We start from the raw sequence: 14,962 nt of genomic DNA, 5'->3' as shown, positions 1-14,962 counted from the left end.
GTTTATGAGAAAATATATTTTAAGCCAGTTTTACACGTAAGGTTTTTTTTAGATGATTCTGATGAATTGAAACAAATAATTTCTGATTTGTATGTGATAGTCTACGATTGGTTTACCTTATAAATTTTAACAGATTTGTCAAGTGTCAACTATATTAGAGATATATATGACTATGAAAATCTAGACTATTGAAAGCAAATTTTATTCTTTAATTAATAGACCTTAAGGTCTAATGCGAAATGTGTAATAAAGAATACTTAAATATTCTAATTTAATTAAAAACATATTTAACCTTTTTGGTAGTAACTTAAATTACAATAATTTTAATGATACATTCTAAACAACTGAACTTGTAGCACTGACTCTTAATTCTGAATGTGTGTTTAAATTAATAATTTCGTGCTCAGCGGTGAAGAACAACTTAGTGACGTGTCGCAAGAAATTCTGTCACTTGTGAAGGCGTAAGAAGCTCAAAAGTGAATACATATTTATTTAACAAGGTTGTTTTCACTTAGCTTTTATCTTATTATAATTTTTTAATTTTTTTAATTTAAATCTGAAAAAAATATTTGGAATATACTCATTCCTCAATTTAAACCTTTCAACACTTGCACCGGTTCTAACTTTGAACCGTTTCCAGCGCCCAATGATAAGTTAAATATAAGCCGTCGTGTATCAGATACGTAAAGCGTGTCTGCCAAATTAATAGCTATTGTGGAGCGAGATTCAGTTCTAGCACGATTAATGGCGATTTGCTGAAATGTGTCAGGTTGAAAATTTCGAAACATAGCCGTAGAATCAGCATGCATTTTAGTTCAACGCCCATTTACTATATATATGTATGTAATAAAAAACTAATTATTTTGCTTCTTCTTCAAGTCGTATACTTCGGACAAGGGGTTAATAAAATATTTCTATCGTAGCATAAATATCTTAACATCATAAGCTTGCAATTGCAAGGCGTTCCATATTACCTATATAGATTTCAGTCGTTCGAATTGATAGTAATCATGATCATCTTGAATCAGCAGGTTTATAAGCAAACGAATTATGATTAAAAAATATATTATATATTATTTATTTGTGCTCTTTTCTACAAAATCTCTTTCTGCTATGTATATAAATGTATGCTTAAATTGAAATCTCAAATTGATCCAATCAGACTTTTGATCAATTCAGTATAACATATATGTCGGCGGAAAATCACGTATTTAAGAAAAACACGTGCCCTGAAATTATTGTTTTAATTATATTTAATAATTGAAAATTTTTTATATTAAATTAATAATATTTAGTGAATTTTGAGATGTTAAATTAGTTTGAAATATTTCAAACTATACTACGACATATACTATATTTTTATTATTTATGCAAAAGTTTTTTAACTAAGAACGAAAAGAAAATCTCGCTTAGGTGAATTAGGCAACGGTTTTTGGCTACTATTATTATTAATAGAAATGTATGAGGTGAATAATAAATTAAATAACGATTGACATATTACGTCATAGAAAGGCAGATGAACAAATGCGCTACCTTATAGTAAGTGGTCACCAACACTCATAAACATTGGTGTTGTAAGAAATAATAACCAAACCTTACATCGCCAATGTGCCACCAACCTTGGAAACTAAGTTCTTATGTCCTCTGTGCCTTTCCATTGGTTCACTCACCCTATAAACCAGAACATAAAAATAGTATTGATGATTTGGTAGAATACCTATTGAATGGGTGGAGCCTACCCAAGCAGGCTTGCACAAAGTTCTACACCAAGAAAATCGTAATTGACTCATTGGATGAAATTATCATCAAAAATAGAAACTCTGTCGCTCCAATGCGATTCATTATGAAACCGACGACAATAGCTCGGGTAAAAGGCCATTCCATTTTAATATTGACCTAGCAAAGCTCAGTGAATCTTGAATAGATCCTATATTTTAATAATTGAATTGATTAAAATACCGTGTAATTTACTTTGAAAGAAAATAATTTAAAAACTTCCGTTTATTCTTTCTATTATATACAGAGTGAGCATACACTACTTTTTATGAATAAAATTTGATTTTTAACAACGTCTCCTGTTGTTTTTTTCCTTATTAAAATATTTTCCGTCGTCCTGCGAGGAATAAAAACGTTGCCATAGCCACCAATCCTTATAATGGATTAAGCTCAGTCCTTCTTTTTAACAGAAATGGATGATGATAGTGCTTTTATAAAATAACAATTTAACAAAAAGACTTAAATGGAGTGAGAAAAGAGACTTCCTAGAGATCTCGAACATTAATAATTACAATGAATAAGAGAACGGCAATCTTACATAGACCAAGTAGCTAAGGTACCAACTCTGAAAGGTGCACGAAATTTGATCAGAAAATAGTATTAGTAATAGTCTTAATCTATCTAGAATATAGACTGTGTGATAACTCGTACCACTAAATACATGTAACTAATAAATATATTTTTTATGAAATAGGCAGGTGAACTGGCGAATTGGCCACCTGATAGTAGGTGGTCACCACCACTTATAAACAGACGCCGTAAGAAATTTTATTCACTCTATACATCTTCAATACGATACCAACTTCTTATGTCCCTTATGCGTGTAGTTAGACTGCCTCACTCACCTTTCAAACCGATGCCTGTACTGCTTGGTGGTAGAATATATGATTAGTGGTTGGTACCTACCCAGACGGGCTTGCACAAAGCCCTACCACCAAATGAAATGCTCAAATAATCCTGTTACATTATACATACGAACATATTCAACGAGTCTTTATAATATTTCTTTTTCCGAACGCTTATTAAATTATATCTTCTCGACCTTAACGAGAAGGCTAAAATTATTCACTTCGTAACAGCTTCCTTATTATTCTTAGTTTAAAAGAAAAATGAATGAGAATTTTTTTACGCTGGCAAACTTTATTAAGAACAGAAAAAGATTGATTAAAACAACTCGCTTGTTCAACTCACGAAGGCTTCAATAAAATTAAAGGTAACATTATAACTTCATAAATCAGACAAGAAATGGTAGATATCCTGTAGCTTAATTAAACGTCATTTTATAATAAATCACTGTAGCAATTTTGAATGGATATTTTCTTAGGGTATTTGAAATGACCATTAATATTCATGAATAGATTTCGTCATTTCGTATGACCATTTTTGTTATAAAAATATTGAAAGGCCGTGATCTTTTTCGTATAAAATTGCCGTTAAATACGCCTCTCTGAATGTTTTGTAAGTAATTTTTTGGGCCATCTTTTCTTCCAAGTATTTGTTAGTATTTCAAATATTTCTTAAAGGAAACCTTTATTTGGCTATAAAGAACCATTCCTTAAAGACCGCGGCCGTCCTTTGAATTTCTATTTAAAATAATAATCTTATTTATGTATAAGACTTTGGCCGAAATCTTTCGTCACATTTGTCCAAGCAATGAATACCCATTGCATTGATTTAATATTAATTTTATTCTAATCTATATATTACGTGGAATATGATATTTGAAGAATAAGATTCGATTGATTTTGTTATTTATATCTTGATCATTTAAAACATTTATTGTCATTAAATATCTCAAAGTTTTTTTTATATATCCTCCCATTTTACAATATATCATTACAACTAAATTACTAACTTAAAATTAAATAAAATTAAAAAAAATACTAACCAATAGATTTCAAGGAGGTTAAATACGAAAAAAATATATAAACAGACAATTACTTAATATAGAAAGACGTGCACGATGTCCAAATTACATAATATGTAATAACATATAATGTTAAGAAACATTATAGCAATGATATAACAATAACACACTCACACAATCTCAAAATTCACACCAGAACGAATCAACATAAAGCAAGTTCGCTCGTATGAAAAACACCTCAGGTAGCAGTTAAACAATTCCATACAATGAAGAAAAAATTTAACTCAAGGCGAAACCACATGTGTATAAAATAATAAAACATTTATGCATTATAATAATCATAAGCGCTTACAAATAAAAGAAATGGAAGCAATAAGGGCTCAGGATGAAGGGTCCGTGATGTAATCACAAAGTCGCGTGACCGGCGTTATTGAATACGTGGACAATGGACCAAATTATACTCTCCCTTTGACCCATAGGGGACATTCCAAAATCTTATTTGTATAAACGTTTCTTATATAAAAATAAACAGGGTCTCTGGACACAGCTTGAGGAATAATTTTACGTATATAGATTATCGATAAAAGCTGGAAATACAAGATCTTAAAATCTTTTAATAAATTCGAGGTTATTTTTTCATAGCTTGGAATTTATAAAAACAGATCTTTATTTTCAAAATATAATAGTTTAATTTTTATTATAGCTATAGATTATAATATGATAAAATATCCGTTTCGTTTTGCTGATATTTTTAAAAATGTGCTTATAAATCGTACAACGCCCGACGTATTTTTTCACGGGTTTTTATTTATTTTAAAATCTCTTTATATTTCAATGAAATATGGTTCAATTTAGAAAATGTAAAAGGCAGTATTTATCTGCATAAAACATACAACAATGTTTCAGGAAATATAATTTAACAATTAAATTAGTCTAAAGTTGTCGTCACTTTTTCCATTTTAAAATATATTTTTTATTGTTGTTAATTTTTGTAAAGAAATTTTGGAGACCCACGATTCTCAAAATATAGTTAATGTGTATTAGTTTTGACAGAGTCCGTTTCGAAAGTGCCTCGATCAACAATTTTTTCTCCGTCGAATCGGCATAATAAATAATAAAAATAAACATAATCAGCCTGTAAATTTCCCACTGCTGGGCTAAGGCCTCCTCTCCCGTTGAGGAGAAGGTATGGAGCATATTCCACCACGCTGCTCCAATGCGGGTTGGTGGAATACACATGTGGCAGAATTTCGTTGAAATTAGACACATGCAGGTTTCCTCACGATGTTTTCCTTCACCGCCGAGCACGAGATGAATTATAAACACAAATTAAGCACATGAAAATTCAGTGGTGCCTGCCTGGGTTTGAACCCGAAATCATCGGTTAAGATGCACGCGTTCTAACCACTGGGCCATCTCGGCCTTAATAATAATACGACAATAAAAAGAAATACAACCACATCATTAACTGAAACTATTAAATAAAGTTGTATCATAATCGAACGAATAGTAGTCAAAACCAAAATCAACAATGTTCATTATTCACATTCATACCAAAATACATTTCTTAAGGTATCACGTGAAGCTTACCTTATTTCTTACGATATACCAAAAATAACAGTTGCAATTTATAAATGGAATAACAAAGTAACACTGAGTACAATAACCTTAGGTAAAACGAGCAGATACGAAGAAATAAAACGGAATTCGGCTAAACACATATCGATCCAGTAAAGAAATATATCTCCCCAAAAAGCGTATCCAATATCCTCCGCCTACGGCTAACCACATCAATTGTTCACTCCGGCGGTTCGTTAAACTAATTATTACCTAATTGCCCGTTCCCTCATCTGATCCCTGACTTGATCAAGTATTCTTTTCTTTGTTAAAAGTGAAGTTGAACATTTCCGTTCAAAATTTATCGTCTCAACATTAACTGTCAGATAATCCTGTTTTTCTAATTATGGTTAATATTGTCTTCATTGTATAGAATACTTAGTCAACAGAACCATGGGTTAAATAATGACAAACAGCCTTTTTCTGTAGCTACTAATATTGTAAGAGGCCTTGATAGGCGTAGGCGATATCTGGTTTCAGTTTTAGGTCCAGAAATACAAAAATGCAAATAATTCCTAGCGATAAATTGGTAAACAGGTTTCTTTTCAGGTTAGTCTTTTTTATGTAATAGACAGGTGGACGGGCAAATGTGTCACCAACTGGTGATCTGCGGGTGACTGATATAAGATGTTATATTCCTCAAGCCTGTAGTTACACTAGCTCACTCAGCCTTAAAATCGGAAGACAATAGTACTAAGTGGTGCTGTTTGGCGGTAGAATACTGAAGAGTGGTACCAACCTAGATCAAGTGCCTTAGAATAGAGTTATTCATATACGATCACGTTGTTGAATATTGGACTGTACTTTCTTTATATTAATTTTCAAAAGTTATCAAAATAGGTGTCAAAGTCAAAGTCAAAAATCTTTATTCAATATAGAAGTGTTTACGCTTGCTTATTGATTGTCAAAAATCTACCACCGGTTCGGAATTTAGCACCTCGGACCTGAGAAGAACCGGCGAAAGAAACTCAGCGGGATATATATATATATTTTTTTTTAACCATTATTATGTACAATGATAATTATATTTTAGTTATTTGAAGTAGCCTGGAGGCGAGCATTTCATTCCCAAGGTGTGCAGTCAACTAAAAAGTCATTAGTGTTGTAATATCCTTTAGCACACGAACGCTCTTTAACGATTCTTTTGAATTTTATAATTGAATAATTTTGAACGTTTTCTGGGATCCTGTTGTAAAAACGTATACATTGCCCCAAAAAAGAGTTACTAACCCTGTGTAATCGGGTGTAATCGTGTATTTTTAATGTTCAATTAGGCATTGGCTTAAAGGAAAAATGTGTAGGAAAATCTATTTCTCGACGGCTCTTCTTAGTAGATGGTGCATTCGAAATCGCTGGTAGGTTTACAGTATTGTTATAACAATTTTTCAGGCTCACCCTGGAAAATTGTTAGAAACGCGCCTCGGATAGGCGCGTTTATGTTTCAGTTAGTTTCAATGTTAGTTAGTTTAGTGTTCAGCACAAACAGGCATTTATTTTCGCTTATGCAAACCACAAATAAAATCTCTTATATTTATTCTTTTTTAATATTTAATGGTACACTTTTTAAAAAGAAAAATTTTCTTACTATAAACTTGAACTCCAAAATCATCACATAAACTCAAATTCGAAGTTAAGGTTAGGTTTACTAGACTCATCTGGATAGCCATACCTATCAAATTATGACTGTTCAGTGCAACTTCCATTATAACATCCTAATCTAGTGTCCAAACAGTATGAACTGGTCCCAAGTTCAAATTTATTAGTTTAATTAGAAGCATAAAGGACAATGGCTTTGGTTGAGAGCGGTCTATCTTTAAGAGATCCTATCGTAGACTATTCGGTTCTTATTCTAAGTTTGCTGTAGTTTGAGAACAGCTATAATAAACTTAACTTCAAGCTTTGTACTGAGTTATATTTAATACACAAATTAGGCTTTTTCGTTCTCTTTATATACTTCTTTAATATTTTCTCTAGAGAAATTACTACAATGGGTTCAAACTAATAATTAGATTCGAAGTAAATTAGATAATTGTGGTTTGATTTCTATTGAAACTTATTTTTTGTTGAGCTAAATATAATAAGGCTTTGTGGATTAATTAAATGAAAACGTTTGTTTTTTCTAAATGGTAAAATGATAGCTTATTTTAATTTGCTTGGTGGGAAGGCTTTGCGCAAGCCCATCTGGGTAGGTACCATATTTTCTACCGCCGAGCAGCAATACTTAGAATTGTTGTCCTCCTGTATGAAGGGTAAGTGAGCCAGTGTAACTAAAGGCACAAGGGACATAATATCTTATCTTCCAAGGTTGGTGGCGCATTGGTGTAATGTAAGGAATGGTTATTATTTCTTACAGCCTCAATTTCCATGGGCATTGGTGACCACGTACCATCAGATGGCCCATTGGCCTGTCCACCGACATATTACATTCAAAAAAACATTAAAAAGTTTTTTAACAATTTTGTATTTTATTATAAATCACGTGTTATGAATAATCATTCTTCATCTTCATTTTCGTTTGTAATTGGTCTCGTGCTAGACGACGACAGAAAACATCGTGAGGAAAGAGTCGAAAGAAAATCTATCACATAGGTACATATCCGCCCACCCGTATTACCTAACTTTCTTTCAAACCTCCTTAAAAAGGAGAGCCTTAGCCCAGTAGAGGTAGCAGTTTTTATTTCATTGCTTACTTATTATAATAAAAAATATCTAAATATTTTCAGCCATTTATATTTGCATTTAATCATATATATATATATGAAGCATTTAAGCAAATCAAATATGTGTTATTCAAAATCATTTAAACGTAATATTTGATTGCTTCCTTCTGTCATAATAAAAAAAAAAAAAAATCCTGTTACGTAACAACTTGAAGGTAAGTCGATCGAAGCGAAAATATTGACGTAATTATTATTTTAATTTTTAACTTACTTCAAAGAAATATTTTAAAATTTTGGAACAAATTTTAACAATTACTTAGCAACGTTATTTTTTATTAATATAAAAAATAAGTAGACGGACGTACAAACGTGCCAACTGATGGTAAGTGGTAACTATCATAAATATATACGCAAGAAATATTAGCAAATTCTTACAACACTGATACGTCTCCAACCTCGGGAACTAACATGTAACGTCTTTTGTCCCTTACTGACCCTTCCAACCGGAACACAATAATACTGAGTATTGCTGTCTGGTAATTAATGGCAGTATATGTGATGGGATTACTATATATGGCACTACCCGGGTAGGAAACCCCATACATATTTTTAATATTCTTATCGTTTACCAAGTAACACTGTTAGCAAAACTTTTCATGATTTTTTTTTTATTTGTATTCGTAACGACAAAACCAATAAGTTTAATTCTGATTCACTTTAATATCAATAATTATCCTATTAATAAACACATATCTAGATAATTATGTATACATAAATAGTTACTACCAAGTTAAGTAATAGTATACGTCGTATATTAGATATAGTCGGACAGATTTTGATTTTTTATCTCAGTGCATATTTGCTGTAAAAGAAAGAAATCTAATCGAATGGTTAAGCTACTACAACACTGCACTTTGACTATATAACGGGTCCAATACATTTTGGTTTAATTTTAGGAAATCGTTTTTTGAGTCGGCTTAATATGGCGATTTCAAGAGTATTTTGAACTGCAAATAAAATGGCGGATAATAATTGTTAGAGATGACTAAATTATGGAAAGGCTAACCTAATACAATCCAGAGGATATATATCCACAAAGGCCAAAACCCTTTCAGGGAAGATAACTGGCTCACAATATTCTGTCTCAATAAGATGTATTTGTATATAAGAATTATCGTCAATAATAGAAAAAATTATTACATCCTTCTAATAAAAGCTTACAGGAAGAGTAAAATAACGTATGTCCAAATCATAGACTAGACAAAACACGTCTTAGGAAATAAGTTTAATGTAACTTCTCATGTTAAAAAATTACAAAAATTACAGTAGAAATATATATAAATTTTAAAGTTTAGCATTATATAGAACTATCTATTGATCCGTATCGTTTACAGGAGTATCATGTTCAAAGAGTAGATAAAGAATAAAATATTTTAGTTAATGTCGGAAAAGATTCAATCTCAAAATGTATCAGTAGTAGTACTATAAGTACAGAAAAAAAAACTGATTTACAAAATAATTTACATTTGTAACTAATTGTACTATAGAACGTACAGAAATTATTTCAATTATTGCAAAAAGTAGTCGAAAGCTTTGAACAGTAAAAAGATACACCTTACATAAGGATTTTTATTAAACATTTTTTATATAAGTAATAAATATAACTGTGCGATGCAATTACTAGAGATTCAAATTATGTTAGAAATTTATTATATAGAAGTTTGTTTGTTTCATTACTTTTTCGATTACTAATCTGATTAATATGGAACTTTTGAAATGTAATAGATTATGATTTTAGGTCTCATATGAGTAGTGTAGTATGTTTATATGTTAATGAAGTTATGTAGCCGGAAATAAAATTGTCGATACAGTCGCTTTACAGAAGAAAGATCTTAAAACCTTATCTATAAAAAAACTATATATATAAAATTTAAAGATCTTTAAAAATTATACATTAAATTCTGACCCATAGGATGCTAGCTGTATAAAAGCTAGATGGATGCTGCCATCTAGTTTTTATAGCTATAAAGTCACAACGACCATTTTTATGTATAAATGTAAGAAATAAAATATTTTATAGCGTAATTTATTCGACATATCGTATTAATTTTAGGGGAATTTTATTATAATTTTGTAAATTGAAGTAGAACAAAGATAGATCGCTTGATTTTAGTTTGCATCTCATTATTATTATCAAAAATATCATCATAATCTTGGTTTTACATTATAAAGTTAAAAGGTTGTAACTAGTTGCATATCAAATTGAAAATATTTTATTAATCTGACTATATCGATTTGTTTTATCATAATTAGTATCAATCAGAAATAAATTCTTGTAAGCAGATTATTAAAACAATAATTTAACTTTACCTAACCTTTGAATATTGCTGTAAGTATAAAAACACATACATAACATAAGAACCTCATAAGAGAGACGTAGTTTATGTAAAATAAGTGCATTCTTTTATTTTATCATTTGCTCAATGTTTAATAGATCGTCTTTTAAATTTGAAATTTGTGACAAGGACTTGAAACTGCCCTTACGTTTATTGGTTTAGACTTAAGAGAAAAGGTTTGTCGTTCCTCCGAGAGCTTTTTAACGACTCTAATAATTACACTTTCGAGAGAAACAGTATTCACTTTAATTACTCTTCTTTTAATAACACTATCAAGTGAACTTATTAAACGAAATGGCAATGTCAATCAGGGAATATTAATAATATGATATATTTTTTTATTATATTTACAATACGGGATTAACATCGTTTCATTTTAGGAATCATGTAATTATTGTCACGTTATATAGTTTGCCAGACGAGCATATGGGCCACCTGATGGTGAAGCTTAACCATTCCTTACATCACCAGTGCGCCACCAACCTTGGGAACTAAGATGTTATGTTCCTTGTTACTGTAGTTACACTGTCTTACTCACCCTTCAAACCGGAACACAACAATACTGTGTACTGTTGTTTGGCGGTAGAATATCTAATGTGTGGATGGTTCCTGCCCAGACGGGCTTGCACAAAGCCCTACCACCAAGTAATAGTATATTTTGTTTATTATGTCGATATTTTAAAGAATATATAAAAAACAAAATTAAAAAAAGAAGCAAGAATGTTAACTGCACCATAGCATACCATAATATCCACCAAATATCGTTTATTAAATAATTTACATTTTTTCAGTAGGTATTAACTCAAATTAGTTTTTTATCTGAAAATATTTTAAAATATAAAAATAATTAATTAGTAGTTCATCATCTTCATCGCAAGATTTACTTAACGATATACATTTAATTCATTCTTTTGCGCTGTCTAGCCAATTTTTAATTCTGCTTTCTTATATCGCCCTTTCACAAAGGCCTTTATGAAAGTTTAAGGCTCTTGCAAATCCGCTGCACATTTTGTGTGAAGCTGAATTTTCTCGACATAAATTTTGCATATTGCATAAACGTCTTTACTGTACATAAAAATATTTTATACCGCAAAAAAGAAACGCCTTCAACGAGTTACATAATTTCTTAGGACTTTGAAAACTGAAGTGTTCCACTGGCACAAGTTTCCTATATTACGTGTTTTCATTTACCACGTATTAAAATTCAAGAGAGTCATATAATCCATTCCCGGTTTATAATCTAAAAAAAATTACAAACTAAATTAGAAAAATGGGTTATTTCCTTTTTTTATTGGACTTTTAAACAATTACCGGTAAAAAATATATATATTTTTTTTTATATAATAAAGAACAAATAAGGGTCAACAGACTTTTTGCTATTAAAACTAAATTTAATTATTAGTTAACAAAATAAACGTGTAGTTAAATAAAGCTATCAGACGCTTCATATAAGCAATAAAGAACAGTGATATGTGTACAGCTATCTCCAATTTCGTCGTCCAAATTGCAACACAATTTGTAAGATAATTGTTAAGCTTACACGGTATTTATTAGTAAATAATTATATCTATTAATTAAAGTTACTTACACACATCTATATAAGATGTGTTTATTTTTAAAATATCTCATTTCCTTTTTTAAGTATAATAATGTTTTTTTTTTTTTTGATTAACTATTTTTCAGACATTCATTGAACACTAACCACTGTGTGATCTTCACACGTTATGATTTTTGGTAACTTTTTTTTTTAAACATTTCTATTGTATCTGAGAATTATTCCAATTTAATTCTTAATTATATGACCTCTTTGCAATGTATGACCACTCAGATATGCTTTAAATCGTATAACAAGAAAGAAAAAATGTCATTATCGTGGAAACCTAATACAAACAATTATCTGCCGGCTCCTACTAACAGTTCCATGGGAATATACTTACCATAAATATACTAAAACTTTAAAATATGTTAATATTTTATATATAATTAAATAAAACAAAAAGTAATTAAATTTTACTGTAAAAAAAAACTTAGCTTATCTTATAACGCATCACTTTTAAAAGTTTAACTTTTAAACTCTTAACTATTTTACCCACTTTTATTTTATCAAAATTAAATATATTCATATTAAAATAATATAAATTTATATTTATTATTATTGATAATAACTTAAAACAGTAATTGATTAATAATAAATAAATTCTTACCGACAGAGTCCGTACAACGAAACAACACTGTAATTCCCAAAAGTATTATAACTTTATGAAAAGATGGCCACATCATCACAAACCACGTTTCACATCTATAAAGTCACTAATAAAACCATACTACATTAGTACAAATGTTTGGATATATTTTGAATTAGTTACGAGTCCCGCGATAGGAAGCGATCGGATATTTAAGATGACGATAATATATCTCACCAACGTCCTATTTGCAACTGTTCGAGGGAACTTTGGCTTCTAGGAGCAAATCCTCCGCGCATGCGCCGTTTGTCAACAAACTTGTACGCGATTTCCTTCTGATAGCTCTAACGCTGTTTCCCATTTGAAATACAAGTACTATGTTCAGCGAGTATGAAAGTTGCTTTAACATTTTTATACGATAGACTATTTGATTTATAATATTATTATCTTTTCATGTAGTAATTCTACATCAATCATGAAATAGCAGTATTTTTTACAGTAGAAATTCCCTAATAATTAACTTAATTTTAGGTTTATAATTAATCGTTATAGAATATTTTATAAGCATCTTGAATATTATGTTAGAAATCATCCAAGGTGACTTATCATTTTAGTCTCAGCTTTGCACGAATGAAATATATTTTTTTAATAATAATTGATAAAATACTCCGTTCTTTTAAGGTACCTAATATTGAGATAAACAACATTTTGTTATAATAACAGTTTCGAACCAAGCGATCCCATCCGCCTGACATGCATCAATAAATTTAATAAATAAGCACGCACATTCAAAAAAACATCGAAAAATATTTTACTATATTTATAACTAGTTATCAAAGGTAGCTTCATACTAATATAAACGATATCTAAATTTACACAAGCTTAAAGTTAATTTGATTTATTTCTGCTTTAATATTTATATTATACTATATTATTATATTTTGGTTTTTATCTTTGATGTTTTACATCAATACTATCGTAGATAAAAAACAAAATTTTATGGCGAAAATAGAAATTAATGGATTTAGAGGTAGACGTTATTTAATATAATTCTTCGTCACAATATTGATTTGATTTTGAAACAAAATTCAATAATATTCCTCATTATAATATAATGATAAAATAAAAATTATCTTGTAAATTAATTTCGAGCAAAGCGGCGACTCTGCGTTTCCACTAAGAAACCACAAAGAAAAACCCATTAACATATTTACTGACTAGATCCGTGACTCACGAGTTCAGAATCTTGTAGACGTAAAAGCCAGCAGCTAAATTAACAAAACAGCTTTTTTGTTACTATTATTTAAATAAATAGGTTGACTGGCAAATGGGTTACATAATAAGTGGTCATCGCTGACCAAATAATTTCGCACTCTAAGAAATATTAAAACATACAAACATTGCCATTACGACACCAGGTTTGGAATTTTCGAATTAAGATGTTATGACCGTTGTTATAACACATAAATATTTAAACTAACTCTTTTACCGATATAAACTAATCGAAACCTGATGTATATGCAATAATATAACTAATTATCCATCTATATTTCTATTAACTATAAGACATCTTCTTTTTTTAACTATATGACATAAAAATAAAATATACAAAATATTTAAATTTTTTGTACATAGAGTTACGCAGCATACACACTCGTTTTGAGTGGCACTCGACAGTATACAACATTCAAAAAATGCAATTTTTTCAGAACGAATTGAATAAAAATCGTGCTAGTTACGAAACTTTTATTTATTTATATCAATCAAACTTCGGCTATTAACTGTCATTCCCTAATTTATCATTGTGAACATTTATTATACAATTTAAATTTATGCAGATGAGTCATAAAATTTCCTTATTATTTTGAGTGAGAGAACCGAGATAGATTGACGTGTTAAAATAGAGAAAAAAAAACTTTAATTACCAATAAATCTATATAAAAATAAAATAGGCGTTTGTAATACCATAAAAAACAGTCTGAAAAAAAATTTATAACGACAATAAATAAGTGGTTGCTGTATAAATATTAACATAACGTTATTTTTAGTAGTCAGTGCAATCATTGCATCTCACAAACCAATCGAAAACTATTTTGTTGCAGGGTTACAGGAGTACGGTGTCCCATCTTGGAGAACTTTTGTGTTATCTCTATAATGTTAATGTTGGAGGGGAGACTCGGGAAGGTTGAAGATTGAAGATATGCAATCTGCCCCTGAATATGAAATTTATGGAATATATTACCCAATATCGCAAAATGAAAGGTGTTTTCATAATTGTTAATTTTAAAGGGTTGTATTTTAATCAAGATGCTTATTGTAATATTTAGTCAGCTTTTTATATATTTTTTATATATAGATTAGCTACCTGCCCCTTCTTTGTACGGATGAAAAATCAATTTTTATTTATTTAAAATCAATCCTTAAGCCCAATTGTAAACAGGAAGTAGGCTCAAATCCAGAAAA

The 14,962-nt window shown here is 29.8% G+C and overlaps 1 protein-coding gene across 1 annotated transcript in view; it reads right to left on the bottom strand.

Moving 5' to 3' along the window:
- Positions 1–12,728, bottom strand: part of LOC113400737 (lachesin-like) — a 58,599-nt gene extending 45,871 nt beyond the window's left edge. Inside the window, exon 1 of the mRNA XM_026640384.2 lies at positions 12,521–12,728. Within this exon, the coding sequence (XP_026496169.1) occupies positions 12,521–12,596 (76 nt within the window). The 5' untranslated portion in view covers positions 12,597–12,728. The remainder of the gene's footprint in view (positions 1–12,520) is intronic.
- Between the last annotated feature and the right edge of the window lie 2,234 nt (positions 12,729–14,962).

Source organism: Vanessa tameamea, chromosome 7, assembly GCF_037043105.1.
Source record: "Vanessa tameamea isolate UH-Manoa-2023 chromosome 7, ilVanTame1 primary haplotype, whole genome shotgun sequence".
Lineage (NCBI taxonomy): Eukaryota > Metazoa > Arthropoda > Insecta > Lepidoptera > Nymphalidae > Vanessa > Vanessa tameamea.
The sequence above is the reverse complement of the archived record's forward strand: the minus strand, read 5'-3'. Positions and strand labels throughout refer to the sequence as shown.